Here is a 16977-nt window from a genome sequence, read left to right as displayed (position 1 = left end):
TGAATGTGTACCACAGTAAGACGACGTGTCATGCGCAAGACCCAGGTCCGTAGCTCAAAGGTCAAGGTCACACTTAGACGTTAAAGGTCATTTTTCATGATAGTGCATTGATGGGCGTATCCGGTCCATATCTTTGTCATTCATACATGGATTTTAAAATAACTACGCATGAATGTGTGACACAGTAAGACGACGTGTCACGCGCAAGACCCAGCTCCGTAGGTCAAAGGTCCTAAACTCTAACATCGGCCAAAACTATTCATTCAAAGTGCCATCGGGGGCATGTGTCATCCTATGGAGACAGCTCTTGTTACTGTCAAGCTTGGTCACAGATTCTTCAGTGCTATCCCTCTGACCACCTAGCTACTATGAAATCGTGAATATTCATGGGGGACCAAATTTTCCCGCATCATACGGCAGAGTCAGTCAAAAAAAAAAAAATTAATTCCAGTTAAGAAGTAAAATTCAAATTCATTTTATGTTCAAAAGCTGAAATCTACGAATTCATATCCCCATGAGATAGCCATTTTGACCAAAACCACATATTTTGTGCCCATGAAATAAAATGATGAGAGGGATGTTGTTCATACTCAGCACATTTGATCACATTTTTATTTTACAATTTTAGGAGTAGATCCAGATTATGATAAAGCCACTCGAGATATAGAATCAACACAGAGTAGTCTACAGCAGTATCTCGATAAACAAAAAACTAGGTTAGGATGTAGGGTATGTATAGATGTATAGAATTTCTAATGTTAGAATGTGCATTACTTGCTTTAAAAGAGTAAGATTGTATACTGTAGAAATATTAGTCCTTTTAAGTTTTGCTTGGTGTTGCTTAAAGAGCTTTCGATGACTCAGGGGGTTTCTAATGTTGCTGTCTTTAAAATACTTGCCCATCATCAATGAATCCTGTCATAGTTGATGAATGCAGTAGGTAGCAACTTTGTTAAAAGTTGATGTTTCTGGCAACTTTTTTTCTATGCATCCTGCTGTGTGATTTCACTTTTCCATACTAAGGTTTTTCCTTGATTTGTCTTTGAATATAAGGCAATACCATTGATATTATACATAATTCTGAATGAATTTATCTTAAGAAAAAAAGTATTTTTGATGGGGTATAATTGCTGGGAAAAAACTTTTCGAAACTTTTTTATTTCTCCAGGTTTTTATTTAGGGAAAAACACATTTAAAGCCATAAAATTGACATTATTAAAGATATTTTAAAAAATTAAACAGCACTTACTACTACGCCAGAGACCTTTAGAAATTATATGTAGTTTACATCTTTATCTTGCAAAAAAAGAGAAAAAAGCTGCAGTTAACAGAAAAGCTCTTGTTACAGATCGGGTGAACCAAACAGGTACCAGTGCCTACAGTTTTGCTCTTGATTAGATTTAGAAGAATTGAGTTAGGAATTCATTATTGAAATGTCACATATGTTTTCAGTCGATAGTATACTGGGGAACAGGAAAGAATCGTTACCAGATGGAAATTCCAGAGAGTGCAGTACGGAATGTGCCAAATGAGTTTCAGCTGATGTCATCAAAGAAGGGAGCTAAAAGGTTCAGAACAACTGATATAGAAGAGATGTTAGCGGAACTGGTTGATGCTGAGGAAAGGAAAGACGCAGCACTGAAGGATGTGATGAGAAGAATTTTTCATAATTTTGATAAACGGTCAGTTTTTTTCTTTGCTGATTTTTTGTGAAAAATACTTTAGACATTACAATACAGCTTGTTATTATTAAAGTAATTTACTTTGGATGTAAATGAGCCGCGCCATGAGAACTTCAGCATAGTGGCTTTGTGACTAGCATTGATCCAGACCAGCCTGCGCATCCGCGCAGTCTGGTCAGGATTCATGCTGTTCGCTAACGATTTCTTTAATTGCAATAGGCTTTGAAAGCGAACAGCATGGATCCTGACCAGACTGCGCGTATGTGCAGGCTGGTCTGGATCCAAGCTGATCGCAAAGCCACTGTTGATTTTCTCATGGCGCGGCTCAAATATTTGTGATAATCATTTTGATTTCCCTTCCGTTTGAAGAGTCACCAACTACTTGTAACATTGTATCTTAAGGTAGATCTGCTCGTTTTAAACAAATGTTGTTCTATAATAGAGAAAAAAAATTTAAGCATTGTGTCAGAAGAAAATTTAGCCAGTAAGAAAGATGAGGTTATTTGCTTGATATTTGGTTAAGAAAAACAGTAGCACAAACTCTTAAACTTTTAATACGTGGGATATAAGATTCCTGGCAACATATATCCTACTGATATAACGGCTGTTGGGTATTGTTACAGGTGTTACACCATCACTTTCATTTCATCAGACATGCAGAACTATCTTAAGATCATTTAACCTACCACACTATTCAATACATGTTCTATGTAAGCTAACTGCATAGATACTGTAAGACGGGTCAGGTATTGGAACATGTTCAAGGATATCATGTAAATAAACACATACATTGCCTGTAGCAGTTTTGTTATATAGTTTCTGTGTTTGATCAGGTATAAAATGTGGGATACTGCAGTGCAGTGTATGTCCGTGTTGGATGTGTTATTGTCGATGGCTCAGTACAGTCGGTGTGCTGATGGAGTGGTTTGCAGGCCAGAGATAGTTGTACCAGATGATGACCAACAGGTTAGTTAAAAAACAGTTTTAAGTCCCATTTAAATCTTAAATAAAAATGACGACTAAAAACACAGGAAGGCGACCTTCATTGCAAAATAGTTAAAAGCTGCTGATTAATTCACCTGCCTGTCACCGCAGTCGGCTTGAAATCTCGCTTTGTAGAATTCTTACATCAAGGAGCCATCATGTTGGCATATGGAAGGTCGGTGGCTCTATGGTTCTACACAACTACATCTGCCTGAAATAATGCCCTGGGAGGCACATGCATTGGGCTCTTACTCTACCATCAAAAGCTGACAAGTCTGGAACTGTGTTTGTCTGACTTAAACCTAAAGCAAACAAACCGACCATGTACTCTGAATAAGAAAAGCTGCCATTGTAGAGATTATATTCTGATTTTAACTATGCAAGTTCCCAGTTAAACTTGTGCAGAAGTAGCTGTGGATTGATAAGTTATTGCTTGCAGGTCATTCACTCACATTGCACAACAGGTGTCTAATTCTTTTGTATAAGCCATCCTGCTCACTGGCTTACAGAAAGTCGGTGGTTCTACTGAAATGCAGTTCCTTGGTGGAAATAATCCTCAGAATGGCACCTAGGATCTTAATCAGTAACGCCAAAGTCATTCTTTGAAGTTAAGTGTCGGTGTCATTTTAAACCCAACAAAAAGTCATATGCAAAAAAAGTTTGTAGAAACAAATCTAGCAAGTGCAAACTTCAAATGCACCCAATGTTTTACCATGTACATTCTTGCATTTCAGCCCTTCCTTGAGATACGCGATGCGAGACATCCTTGTGTTTGCCGGACCTTTACTGGAGGCGATTTTATACCTAATGATACAGTCATAGGAATAAAAGATGTAAGAATAAGTTCTGTATGATACAAGTAATTTGTACTTCCTCTGAAGCTATTTCTGAACCATATTTCACATGTGCAGTTTATAGTTTTCAGATGTTTAAAGACATTTCACTGTTGTAGGCTTTCCTCCTACCTATGATTTGTGAGAGAATTATAAAATTTTATACAATATCACGGTGTTCAGATTATGAAGTTTCAGTCATGACTTCAGCTGTTTACTTAGAGTGAAAGTTGTCCTTGCTGTGACTTGTTCTGCTGACAAAGAATTAGAGGAATGTAGGTCATGTAATAGGCTTTAAAAAATTGAATTCCTTTGAAAATGTGATATACCGGTATGTCTGGGAAATGTTGTTTTGAAATATTAAAACTTAAAATAAAAAAAGCAAAGAAGTTCCTATTTTGAATTTTTAGGAAAATGAAAATGACGCTGATGACGGCCATGGGAACAGTCAGGTTGTCTTGGTAACAGGACCAAACATGGGAGGTAAATCTACATTGATGAGACAAGTTGGCTTGGTGGTTATTATGGCACAGATGGTAAGGGCAATTTGTTGTGAAGGTTAATTTTTATGCCCCCGAAGGGAGGCATATAGTTTTTGAACCGTCTGTCGGTCTGTCAGTCTGTCGGTCTGTCCGCAATTTTCGTGTCCGCTCCATATCTTTGTCATCGATGGATGGATTTTCAAATAACTTGGCATGAATGTGTACCACAGTAAGACGACGTGCAGTGCACAAGACCCAGGTCCGTAGCTCAAAGGTCAAGGTCACACTTAGATGTTAAAGGATAGTGCATTGATGGGCGTGTCCGGTCCATATCTTTGTCATCGATGGATGGATTTTCAAATAACTTGGCATGAATGTGTACCACAGTAAGACGATGTGCAGTGCGCAAGACCCAGGTCCGTAGCTCAAAGGTCAAGGTCACACTTAGACGTTAAAGGATAGTGCATTGATGGGCGTGTCCGGTCCATATCTTTGTCATCGATGGATGGATTTTCAAATAACTTGGCATGAATGTGTACCACAGTAAGATGACGTGCAATGCGCAAGACCCAGGTCCGTAGCTCAAAGGTCAAGGTCACACTTAGACGTTAAAGGATAGTGCATTGATGGGCGTGTCTGGTCCATATCTTTGTCATCGATGGATGGATTTTCAAATAACTTGGCATGAATGTGTACCACAATAAGACGACGTGTCACACGCAAGACCCAGGTCCGTAGCTCAAAGGTCAAGGTCACATTAGACGTTAAAGATCATTTTTCATGATAGTGCATTGATGGGCATGTCCGGTCCATATCTTTGTCATTCATGCATGGATTTTAAAATAACTATGCATGAATGTGTGACACAGTAAGACGATGTGTGGCGCGCAAGACCCAGGTCCGTAGGTCAAAGGTCCTAAACTCTAACATCGGCCATAACTATTCATTCAAAGTGCCATCGGGGGCATGTGTCATCCTACGGAGACAGCTCTTGTTTACCATAAATAAGCTGACAAATGCATCTAAAGCAGTTCTTAAGGATAAATCAGACACATATGAATATATCCTTACTGTCTTTGTGGTAAAAAAAAATATGATATGTCTAAAACCCTTTTCATTTTCCACTCAGTTGTGTAATTGCAAGGGAAGGAAACAAATATATCTCTCTGCCTAAAGCAAGAGTTGTCTAATTAGTTTGAAGACTTTATATATTAAATTAAGTCTCGCAGAAAAATTCCAGTCTGTGATGCCTCTTTTGTGTGGCCCTTTCCTGAAGCTTATGTATAAAGGTTTATTTCAGGGTTGTTATGTACCAGCAGAGAAGTGTAGGTTAACACCAGTAGACAGGGTATTTACACGGCTTGGTGCCAGTGACAGAATCATGGCTGGTAAGAAATGGAAAATGTTTTAGCTGCCATATCAAAATACATAGGACGATTTAGATCAACTTTTCATAATGTGTTAGTAAACAGGTGGTATTTGAATGCACACTTATCCTGAAGGAAATAAATTTATTTAGTGGTTGAGATTTCATAGGTACTGAGTAAAGGCGTCCTTCTGTCCATCACACTTCATTTCCAATCAATAACTGGAGCACCATTTTACCGAGAACCTTCAAACTTCATAGGCTGGCAGGGCGTATAGAGTGGACAACCCTAGTGTTTTTGCGTTCACTTTATCAAAGGTCAAGGTCACAGGAAACTTAATAAAATGTTGGACCACTAGGCCCAGAATGTTGAAACTTAGTTGGATGATTAGACATGCCAAGTAGATGATCCCTATTGCAACCAACCATCAGTGTCTCTCCTCTCCCCTATTGTCTTCCTACCTATATGACGATGCATGGGGGGAGACATGCGCTTTTCTACAAAAGCATCTAGTTCAGTATTTCGTTTAAAGGCAGATTAAACCCAAATCTCGTAATTGTAAATATGAACAATCTCTATGTACAGTTTTTGTAGACATTGAATTAAACATGTTTATGTGTATGAAAAGTACTATGTAATAAGTGTAAAATAGAACTCACTTAATACAAATTGCTAACACAGTAAAAATGGTTACAACCACTAAAAATAACTGGATTTTCTAACAGTCAGCTGTTACTGCCTGACATTCAATCAAGAATATAGTTCCACATACACAATTAATTCATATATGTAGAATTTAAAACACATATGATAAAGTTTTTCGACATTAATGAAAGATGGGGATTGTGTATTTCTGGTTATTCACATTGAAGCTGATTCGAATGAAAATAATGAGGAAGCATTTCTCTTTTAGGTGAGAGCACATTCTTTGTAGAACTCAGTGAGACGTCAGCCATACTTCAACATGCAACACGGCATTCTCTTGTCCTTGTAGATGAACTTGGTATGTACAGTTTTTCCTTCAATTTAGACACACAAGTTACTATTAACTAGAAATAAGGGCCTCTGTATGTGAATAATGATGGTCCTTAACTGAATCCCTTGACCTCAGCCACTGGGTTCATAAAATTTAAAGCTTTAGATGTAGAATTGAAGCCAACCACTTGCTTGCATGCAGAGGGTTGGTGGTTCCAATCAGGTGCTAGCCTGCAGCTGACATAATCTGGAGCCTTCCTCCATTATTAAAAGCTGGACAGTTGCCATATGACTGACACTTATGTCATTGCTACACAAAACAAACCTAAATAGAAACTGATGCAGATGCTACTGTGAAATCATTTTTATTCGCGTAGGACGAATTTTCGCGGATTTCGCGCTAGGACCGATGCGCGAATTTAAGACCGCGTCATTATTATTGAAAATGCGCGAATTAAAGCCGGCGGGAAACAGTCCTTTTTCATGTTTGCGCGAAATTTCATGCCAGCGAATTAAAATGATTTCACAGTATCAAGGATTACATAAAGATATATGTGGAGGTGTTATGAAACGAGTTTTCAAACAAGCGAAAATTGCTCACCTTGTGATTGAAATAGTATCAGTTTTATGCGACAAACACGAATGTTCCAACATCAGTGAATTTAAGGGGTACAATGTGAATTGTTCTTCCAGTGTGACTTGCCATTATAATGCCCTTCTCAGTTTCTTAATAGAAATACTATGTGCAATGCCTGTTTGACTAATTTTTGTGGTTGTATCAATTCGCGAATTGGGATCCAAATGAGTTATTAAAATTCCCATTCATTCTTATTCAAAACTTGAAATCCTATAACACAATGAAATTCCATACCCACTAAACTTAATGATGTCACAATATATTGATTGATTGAATGCAATACAGCAATAGGAACTAATGATGTTTTAAAAACTATTACACTAAAAATGTTCCCTTTATGTTACTTCTCTTGCAGGACGAGGTACTGCGACTTATGATGGTACAGCTATAGCCTGTGCAGTAGTTCAGGAACTGTCGAGGAATGTCACATGTAGAACTTTGTTCTCCACACACTACCACAGTCTCGTTGAGGAATTCTCACATGACCCAAACATTCGGCTCGGACATATGGTAATTCATTGTGTATTGTATCAGTTCACACTTAAGTAGTTTCCATCTATGTCTATATCTAGTCGTTCATAGTTTTGTTTAAAAGTTTGTCAGAGTTAAGCTCTGTTAAGTGATTTTAGTATGTCCAAGACTTGTCCAGTTTGACAGCATGTGGTTCAGAAGTGTCTGATAAACCAGCTTACTTATCAAACTTTAAAATTTAGTTAAAATGTGAGACAGAGTTACAAAATCTGGCCAATGAGTTCATTTTATTGTAGTAGCATAGAGTATAAAGTAGCACTTACATTACCTTGCTTTATAAAGTAGCTTCAGTATTTTCATGGTGTCAAAATCTTGAGTTTGGAAGTATATAGTCAAGTGATTACTGAGAAACATGTACATGCAAAATTTCCTTAATGCCATGAAAGGGCTTTTTTGACTTCTTATGTGTCCATTTTGGAAAAATGGTGGACTTTTGTGATGATGGCACATACGTCTGTAATAATTTGTGTCCAGAGCATGACTTAATAAATATTTTAACCCTTACCCTGCTAAATTTCTATAATGAACTTGTCCATATTTCAATTTGGACAGAACCATTAACTGTTAAAAGGAGTGTTCGCTGAAAATTTACTGACTGAATAGCGAACAGTGTAGACCATGATCAGACTGCATGGATGTGCAGGCTGATCTTGGTCTGCACTGGTTGCAAAGGCATAGTCACTTGCCGCCAGCAGGTTAAGGATGATTTAAGCTTTGCACCAATCCACTTTACTCCTCTCTCAAAATATCTACATTACTGCTTCTCCCACCCCCACCACCAAAAAAAAAAAAAAGAAAAGAAAATAAATCCACTTGATTTCATATGCTAAGGCTCAATTTTCTGTCACTACCACCACACACTGCCAGACACACATACACAACCACCCACATGCTAACCCAAAGTTTCTTTAAATTTTACTTTTTCATTTAATCTAGAACTTGAGGCATTTATGGCCTCCTTTTGTGAAGTTCCATGGCCGGGTTTAAGTCTTACAATTAAACATGATTTGGACTTAATAATGTCTTATAACATATTTTTGCGAAATAATACTGATTAATTTTGTATTTCCAGGCATGTATGGTTGAGAATGAGGATGAAGAGGACCCCACACAGGAGACGATCACATTTCTGTACAAGTTCACCTCAGGGGCGTGTCCTAAAAGTTATGGTTTCAATGCTGCCAGGCTGGCTAATCTACCAGAAGAGGTACTCCCCTTTGTTGTAAAGTCTTTTCTTTTGTGCCAGTTTTGAGACTTTTCATCTGGGTTGTTGAAAATTCTGAAAACCTCTGCTAAGTAACGAAATGTACAATGCTGCTGAACTGATTCCTTCAATGCTAGTGTGTAGTAACAGAAAGATTGGGACCTGAGTCTTTGAATTTAGTCTCTTTTTTTTACCCCAAAATCATCTCAAATGCCTTTAGTATCTAAAGGTCTTTTGAAAGGACAAAAATTAAGGAAAGTTCTTACCTTGTTAAATGTATTCCTCAACAATTACAGACTGAAACTTGGACTTAACTGTGCTAAATAAATATGTGAAAACTGTAAGGGTCTTTGCAATCATAACTGATCCAGACCAGCTTGAAAATTTGTACAATATGATCTGAATCCATTATTTTCATTTATCAGTTGCATACAAGTATGGAAATTGATAAAAGTATGGATGTTCACTGATCTGAAACGTTACTGGGCCCAGTTGTCAAAACTTTAACAGGCTATTAAACTAACCGGCTGTTAAATTTTGATTCAAAATACTGGTCATGTTGGGAAACACTAGTACGATTTAATAGTTTTACAGTAAACACATTTTAGTGTTCATATTCATTAACTCAACCATTAGTTTTCCTAAGTTTTCTAAAATGACGAAATAAAACTCTAAAAGTTAATTGACCATTATCTTAATCGCCTGTTAAAGTTTTGAACAACTGGGCCCAGGTCGCAAAGTCCTGATGTTGGTTTTAACGCAGCAGCACTCGTATATAGAAACATTGCACATCTGCCTGTAGTTGTAAAAAGCAGGATCATGGAAACTCGCTTACTGATCTGTTCTGTTTGAATATAACTGACCTTGAGGTAAAAATATTATGTAAGTTCCTGAAGTTTTAATTTAAGAGATGTCTCTGTTGCCAAGTGGTTGAAGTGCCGATTTCAAATCATTTGCCCCTCAACATGGTGGGTTTGAGCCTCTCTTTGGGCATAGTGCTGGCTTATGGAAGGTCAGTGATTTATCCAAAGTCCCCACTTGTGGCGAAATAATGCCCATGGGGGCACTGGTTAGCTCAGTAGGTAGAGTGTTGGTCTACGGATCTCAGGGTCGCGAGTTCGATCCTCGGGCAGGGCGTATGTTCTCCGCGACTATTAAACGACATTGTGTCTGAAATCATTAGTCCTCCACCTCTGATTCATGTGGGGAAGTTGTAACAAACAAAAACCAACATATAAAGCTGGAAAGTTGCTAAATGACCCATTATTGTGTCGATGTGACATTAAAAGCAATATGTTTTAGAATGGTTGTGGAAGACCCAGAACTATTGACCTCCCTATTGATATTTGTTAGCATATTTGCCATATATTCAGAAAAATACAAAATTTACTTATACTGTTGTAGGTGATCAAAGTGGCTGTTCAAAAAGCAAAGGAGTTTGAATCTTCAGTGGATACTATTAGGTGCTTCAGGTAGGTAACATTTCATGTATTTCTGGCAAATTCTCCTTTGTTTAAATATATGTGGTAAGCTACAATGTGGGGAGTAATTGTGTTTTTAGCTCACCTGTCACAAAGTGACAAGGTGAGCTTTTGTGATCGCGCGGCGACGTCGTCCGTCCGTAAACTTTTGCTTGTGACCAATTTAGAGGTCACATTTTTCATGGGATCTTTATGAAAGTTGGTCAGAATGTTCATCTTGATGATATCTAGGTCAAGTTCAAAACTGGGTCACGTGCGGTCAAAAACTAGGTCAGTAGGTCTAAAAATAGAAAAACCTTGTGACCTCTCTAGAGGCCATATATTTCACAAGATCTTCATGAAAATTGGTCAGAATGTTCACCTTAATGATATCTATATAAAGTTTGAAACTGGGTCACGTGCCTTCAAAAACTAGGTCAGTAGTTCTAAAAATAGAAAAACCTTGTGACCTCTCTAGAGGCCATATATTTCACAAGATCTTCATGAAAATTGGTCAGAACGTTCACCTTGATGATATCTAGGTCAAGTTCGAAACTGGGTCACATGCCTTCAAAAACTAGGTCAGTAGGTCAAATAATAGAAAAACCTTGTGACCTCTCTAAAGGCCATATTTTTCATGGGATCTGTATGAAAGTTGGTCTATATGTTCATCTTGATGATATCTAGGTCAAGTTCGAAACAGGGTCATGTGTGGTCAAAAACTAGGTCAGTAGGTCTAAAAATAGAAAAACCTTGTGACCTCTCTAGAGGCCATATATTTCACAAGATCTTCATGAAAATTGGTCAGAACGTTCACCTTGATGATATCTAGGTCAAGTTTGAAACTGGGTCACGTGCAGTCAAAAGCTAGGTCAGTAGGTCTAAAAATAGAAAAACCTTGTGACCTCTCTAGAGGCCAAATATTTCATGAGATCTTCATGAAAATTGGTCAGAATGTTCACCTTGATGATATCTAGGTCAAGTTCGAAAGTGGGTCACCTACCTTCAAAAACTAGGTCAGTAGGTCAAATAACAGAAAAACCTTGTGACCTCTCTAAAGGCCATATTTTTCATGGGATCTGTATGAAAGTTGGTCTGAATGTTCATCTTGATGATATCTAGGTCAAGTTCGAAACAGGGTCATGTGTGGTCAAAAACTAGGTCAGTAGGTCTAAAAATAGAAAAACCTTGTGACCTCTCTAGAGGCCATACTTATGAATGGATCTCCATAAAAATTGGTCAGAATGTTCAACTTGATGATATCTAGGTCAAGTTTGAAACTGGGTCACGTGCCTTAAAAAACTAGGTCAGTAGGTCAGATAATAAAAAAACGTTGTGACCTCTCTAGAGGCCATACTTTTCATGGGATCTGTATGAAAGTTGGTCTGAATGTTCATCTTGATGATATCTAGGTCAAGTTTGAAACTGGGTCAACTGCGGTCAAAAACTAGGTCAGTAGGTCTAAAATTATTGAAATCTTTTGACCTCTCTAGAGGCCATATTTTTCAATGGATCTTCATGAAAATTGATCTGAATGTTCACCTTGATGATATCTAGGTCAGTTTCGAAAGTGGGTCACCTGCGTCAAAAACTAGGCCAGTAGATATAAAAATAGAAAAACCTTGTGACCTCTCTAGAGGCCATATTTTTCATGAGATCTGCATGAAAATTAGTGAGAATGTTCACCTTGATGATATCTAGGTAAAGTTCAAAACAGGGTCACGTACCTTCGAAAACTAAGTCAATAGGTCAATTAATAGAAAAACCTTGTGACCTCTCTAGAGACCATATTTTTCAATGGATCTTCATGAAAATTGGTCAGAATTTTTATCTTGATAATATCTAGGTCAAGTTCAAAACTGGGTCACATGAGCTCAAAAACTAGGTCACTATGTCAAATAATAGAAAAACCGACGTCATACTCAAAACTGGGTCATGTGGGAAGAGGTGAGTAATTCAGGACCATCATGGTCCTCTTGTTTGTTTATGCAGTTCACAAATTGTTGCAATTTTGTTGACTTGCCGTCCAGAAAGATTTTCCCCAAATTGTTATATTTAAACAAGAACTTCATGGAAATTTAAATGCCAAACAGTTATACAGTGAGAGCTTAAATATTGGTTAAATATAACAAACAAGAAAGTGAAATTGTTTTATTTCCCTACAGGAACTTGTGGAAAGACAGCACAAAAGAGAAACTCCAGGCCATACAGACACCTGCGTGATCGAATAAAGGAGGGGGGAAAAGGTCCTGCGTGAAGATTGTACCATGACACATAATAGTTACCACTGCCATTTTGTGTTGCAAGAATGCAAACTTTATATACATACTGCATTTTATAAAGGTTGACATACTGAACATTGATGTATGTTAAGGAACCAGGATTGGTGCACTAAACTTAGTTTTCTTAATAAAGGCTGCTGCGAGTACTTGTTTTAAGCATGTATATTTACACATTGAATGTGTTTCTGGAATGTATAAATGATGGAGGTTAAAAGTAAAGTTTTTGTAGAGTTGCCATGCACGCTAGCAGCCTTACATATCATATAAAGACAAAATCAACTGATTATGTGATTCTGGGGAGATATATTGAATTTGTCTTGTCTGTCTCTGTCCTGTCTGTCACAAGTTTGTACAAACTACTCCTGTGTAACTACTGGTTGGCTTTCAACCCAACTTATTAGGGATGCTCAGTATCATGGCTAATTATGCATACTGTTATTTTTGAAACAGTGCATTTTGGTTTAGATGCCGGTTTTGCTACTGCTATCTGCTTCTAGATTAATAGCATGATACACTTTGACCCCCAAAAAGTTAATAAAGGGAGGTAATGTAATTACAAAACATTAAAATTATTAATAGTAGTGAGTTCCGAGTCAAATTGTCTTTTCATAAATATTAAAAACTGCAGGAAAATCTTATGAGATGAAGGAGACTTATATTTTTGTTTAGTTAAATTTAAAATTACATTTGTGTTCAACTCAAAGAGAACTTAATTTACTGTTGAAGGACAGTTTTCAATGTTGTTTTGAACTATGTAGTTATACTGGAGCCTTCCGGTCCCATAAATAATAAATCTCCCTAGTGAGGTATAGTGTCATGGCTAGTTTTGTGTACTTGTCAGTATTTTCCTGTTGAATGAGTTATGGTTCTCTTAAGGCTGACAGCATACTTAACCTTTCGTCTGCTGGCAGTAAACGATTTTTCCTTTGCGACCAATGCAAACCAAGACCAGCCTGCACGGATTATGGTCTGCATTTTCATTGAACACCCCTTCAAACAATAAATGGTACTAACCAAATTGAATGATAGACCGATCAGTTTTAGAAATTTAGCATGGTAAAGGATCTTGTCTCCTTTGAGGTGGCATACTGGTATGTTTTTACAAACAGCTGTTGTTTAATATTGTTGATTAGTTGAGATTATGTACAATTTCGGTAATTTCTCTTTCTATTTTCACAAAATGTCAAATGGCTGGGTATTGCTTATCAGTTAACCCTTACCTTGCTGAATTTCTACAATAAACCTATCCATCTTTCAATTTTGCCAGTGCCATTTACTGTTAAAAGGGGTGCTTACCAGAAAGATACTGAATGGCGAACAGTGCAGTCTGATCATGATGTACACTGGTCGTAAAGGCAGACTCGATCATGTCCAGCAACGAAAAAGTATGGGGAGACATGTGCTTCTACTTGAAGCAGTCTCTAGTTCTAGTTTAAGATGCCACTGACTTCAGGATATAAATTTTTCATTCATTACTTTCGTATACTGTTTTCATGATTTCATTTTTTTTCTTCATCTGTCATACCTTAAATGCATTTATCAAGTTGCTTAAGATTTTTAATGATATATCTGTGCTTTCAGTACACAATGTGCTATGAATTGTTGATTGTTTTCTGGTATAAAATAAATGATTTATAAACAGTGCGAGTTCTGTTGTACTAGTATTGTAAAAGTGATCAAAGTGAATAACAAATACTCCTTCGTTTCAAACGAGCTCAATTCTACTGATAGCTGACAACAGCTGCAGTAGCTACCACATTAGCTGACAACAGCCCTTTAGCTGACAACTGCTAAGTAACTGAAAACTGACCAGTAGCTGAAAACTACATTAGCTGACAACTGATCAGTAGCTGAAAACTACATTAGCTGACAACTGCCCAGTAACTGACCTTTAACCTATGTAACTGCTAAATTTCTAAACAAGAGTGGCAGACTGTCACAAAATACGTCCGTCATCAAATTTGGCCTAATTCAAGGGCCATTATCCAAGAGTGCCTGGGCCGATTTGGCTGGTTATCGAACTTGGCTGAGATATTTTGCCCACAAACATTGTCGGCAAGTTTGGTGAAGATCGGATGAAAACTGTTTGACTTAAGAGAGCAGACAATGCTAAATTTGCAGATTTTCGAGTAATTAAAGGGCCATAATCCAAGAGTGCCTAGGGCGATTTTGCTGGTTATCGAACTTGGTCGAGATATTATGCCCACAATGTCACTAAGTTGGAAGGTCTGATGAAAACTGTTTGACTTGAAAGAAATTGTGCCCGGGGGGATTTTGCTGGTTATCATACTTGGCTGAGATACTATGCCCAATTTGTCAAAGTTTGGTGAAGATCGGATGAAAACTGTTTGACTTAGAGAGCGGACAAGGCTAAATTTGCAGATTTTGAGTAATTAAAGGGCCATAACTCCAGAAAGCCTGAAGGGGATTTTGCTGGTTATCGAACTTGGCCGAGATACTATGCCCACAAACATTGTCACCAATTGGACTACTTGTATAATGTTTGATACAGTACAGATATTAATATTCATCTTGAATAGTCTTAATCATGACCTACTTCCTTGATTTTAGTTAAAGCAAAGAAATTTGGACTGCATGTATAATGTTTGATACAGATTTCAACACTCTTCTTAATCATGACCTGCTATCTTGTTTTTGAAGGTACAGCTTAGAAATTTGGACCACCTGTATAATGATTGATGCAGATTTCATTACTCAACTTTAATAGTCTTGACATACTAACCCGCTTTCATGTTTCGAAGGTACAGCATAGAAATTTGGACCAACTTTTGATAACTATTTCAATGCTCATATTCAATATTCTTAACAATTACCAATTTTTAGCCCACCATCATAAGATGGTGGGCTATTCAAATTACTGCATGCGTGGTCCGTCCGTTAACAATTTCTCGTTATCGCATCTCCTCAGAAACTACTGGGGGGATTTTGACCAATCTTTGTCAGAATGATGTATTGGTACCCTAGATGTGTCCCCCTGAAAATCAGACTGGTTCATCAATTTAGGAGTAAGTTATGGCCCTTTGTTTATTTTAATAATTTACATATATTTATATAGGGAAAAACTTTGAAAATCTTCTTGTCCAAAACCACAGTGCCCAGGGCTTTGATATTTGGTATGTAGCATCATCTAGTGGTCCTCTACCAAGATTGTTCAAATTATTTCCCTGGGGTCAAATATTGCCCCACCACAGGGGTCACATGGTTTATATAGACTTATATAGGGAAAAACTTTGAAAATCATCTTGTCCAAAATCACAGGGATTAGGGCTTTGATATTTTGTATATGACATCATCTAGTGGTCCTCTACTAAGATTGTTCAAACTATTCCCCTAGGGTCAAATATGGCCCTGCCCTGGGGGTCACATGGTTTACATAGACTTACATAGGGAAACTTTGAAAATCTTCTTGTTCAAACCACAAAGGCTAGGGCTTTGATATTTGTACTGTAGCATCATCTAGTGGTTCTCTACCAAGTTTGTTCAAATTATCCCCCTAGGGTCAAATATGGCCCCATCCTGGGCGTCGCATGGTTCATATAGACTTGTATAGGGAAAAACTTTTAGAATCTTCATGTCCATAACCTACATCATTCAAATTTGGACCAAATGTATAGTTTTGAGTGGCAAGATGAACCTTGACACTAGTTGACCTTGATCTTGACCTAGTGACCTACTTTTACATTTCTGTAGCTACAGCCTTCAAATTTGGACCACATGCATCAGTTTGTGTACTGAAACAAACTTTGACCGTGATATTGACCCAGTGACCTACTTTCTCATTTTTTTAAGGTACAGGCTTCAAATTTGGACCACATGCATAGTTTTGTGTTCCGAAATAAAATCTGACCTTGATTTTGACCTAGTGACCTACATTCACATTTCTCGAGCTATAGCCTTCAAATTTGGACCACATGCATAATTTTATGTACCAAAATGAACTTTGATCTTGAGATTGACCTAGTGACCTACTTTCACATTTCTGAAGCTACAGGCTTCAAATTTGGACCACATGCATATTTTTGTGTTCTGAATTGAAATTTGACATGGATTCTTACTTGGTACCTACTTTCACATTTCTCAAGCTACAGCCTACAAATTTGAAGCACATGCATAGTTCTGTCTACCGAAATGAACTTTGACTTTGAAATTGATCTAGTGACCTACTTTCACATTTCTCAAGCCACAGCTTTCAAATTTGTACCACATGCACAGTGTTGTGTACTGAAATGAAAATTGACCTTGAGCAAGTCTTGAAATTTGGAACATTCAAAAATGGTTCAATGGTGGGCGCCAAGATCACTCTATCTCGTCTTGTTTTTGAAGCTACAGCAAAGAGATTCGGACCACTTGTGTAATTCTTTAACAGACTTCAGTACGGTAGTTATCTTGCATAATTTTTACCATGACCCGTTTGCCTAGTTTTTCAATTTTGAAGCTTTGGCAAAGAAATTTGTTCAAGTAAGCAACTGAGTTTAACACAGTTTTTCAACAGTATTTCAGTTATGCAACAGCAGGCAGT

The 16977-nt window shown here is 37.5% G+C and overlaps 1 protein-coding gene across 2 annotated transcripts in view; it reads left to right on the top strand.

Annotated features, from left to right (window-relative positions):
- LOC123566648 (DNA mismatch repair protein Msh6-like) overlaps window positions 1–14078 on the top strand; it is a 63349-nt gene extending 49271 nt beyond the window's left edge. For both annotated transcript variants that reach the window (XM_053549678.1, XM_045360935.2), the window contains exons 23-33: window positions 629–729; window positions 1453–1682; window positions 2516–2648; window positions 3401–3499; window positions 3910–4035; window positions 5282–5369; window positions 6262–6351; window positions 7316–7470; window positions 8564–8698; window positions 10100–10167; window positions 12321–14078. In XM_053549678.1, the coding sequence (XP_053405653.1) occupies window positions 629–729; window positions 1453–1682; window positions 2516–2648; window positions 3401–3499; window positions 3910–4035; window positions 5282–5369; window positions 6262–6351; window positions 7316–7470; window positions 8564–8698; window positions 10100–10167; window positions 12321–12378 (1283 nt within the window). In that variant the 3' untranslated portion in view covers window positions 12379–14078. The remainder of the gene's footprint in view (window positions 1–628; window positions 730–1452; window positions 1683–2515; window positions 2649–3400; window positions 3500–3909; window positions 4036–5281; window positions 5370–6261; window positions 6352–7315; window positions 7471–8563; window positions 8699–10099; window positions 10168–12320) is intronic.
- The last annotated feature ends 2899 nt before the right edge of the window (window positions 14079–16977 follow it).

This window comes from Mercenaria mercenaria, chromosome 8 (assembly GCF_021730395.1).
Source record: "Mercenaria mercenaria strain notata chromosome 8, MADL_Memer_1, whole genome shotgun sequence".
Taxonomy (NCBI): domain Eukaryota; kingdom Metazoa; phylum Mollusca; class Bivalvia; order Venerida; family Veneridae; genus Mercenaria; species Mercenaria mercenaria.
Note: the sequence above shows the minus strand (reverse complement) of the source record. Positions and strands in the feature narration are given on the sequence as shown.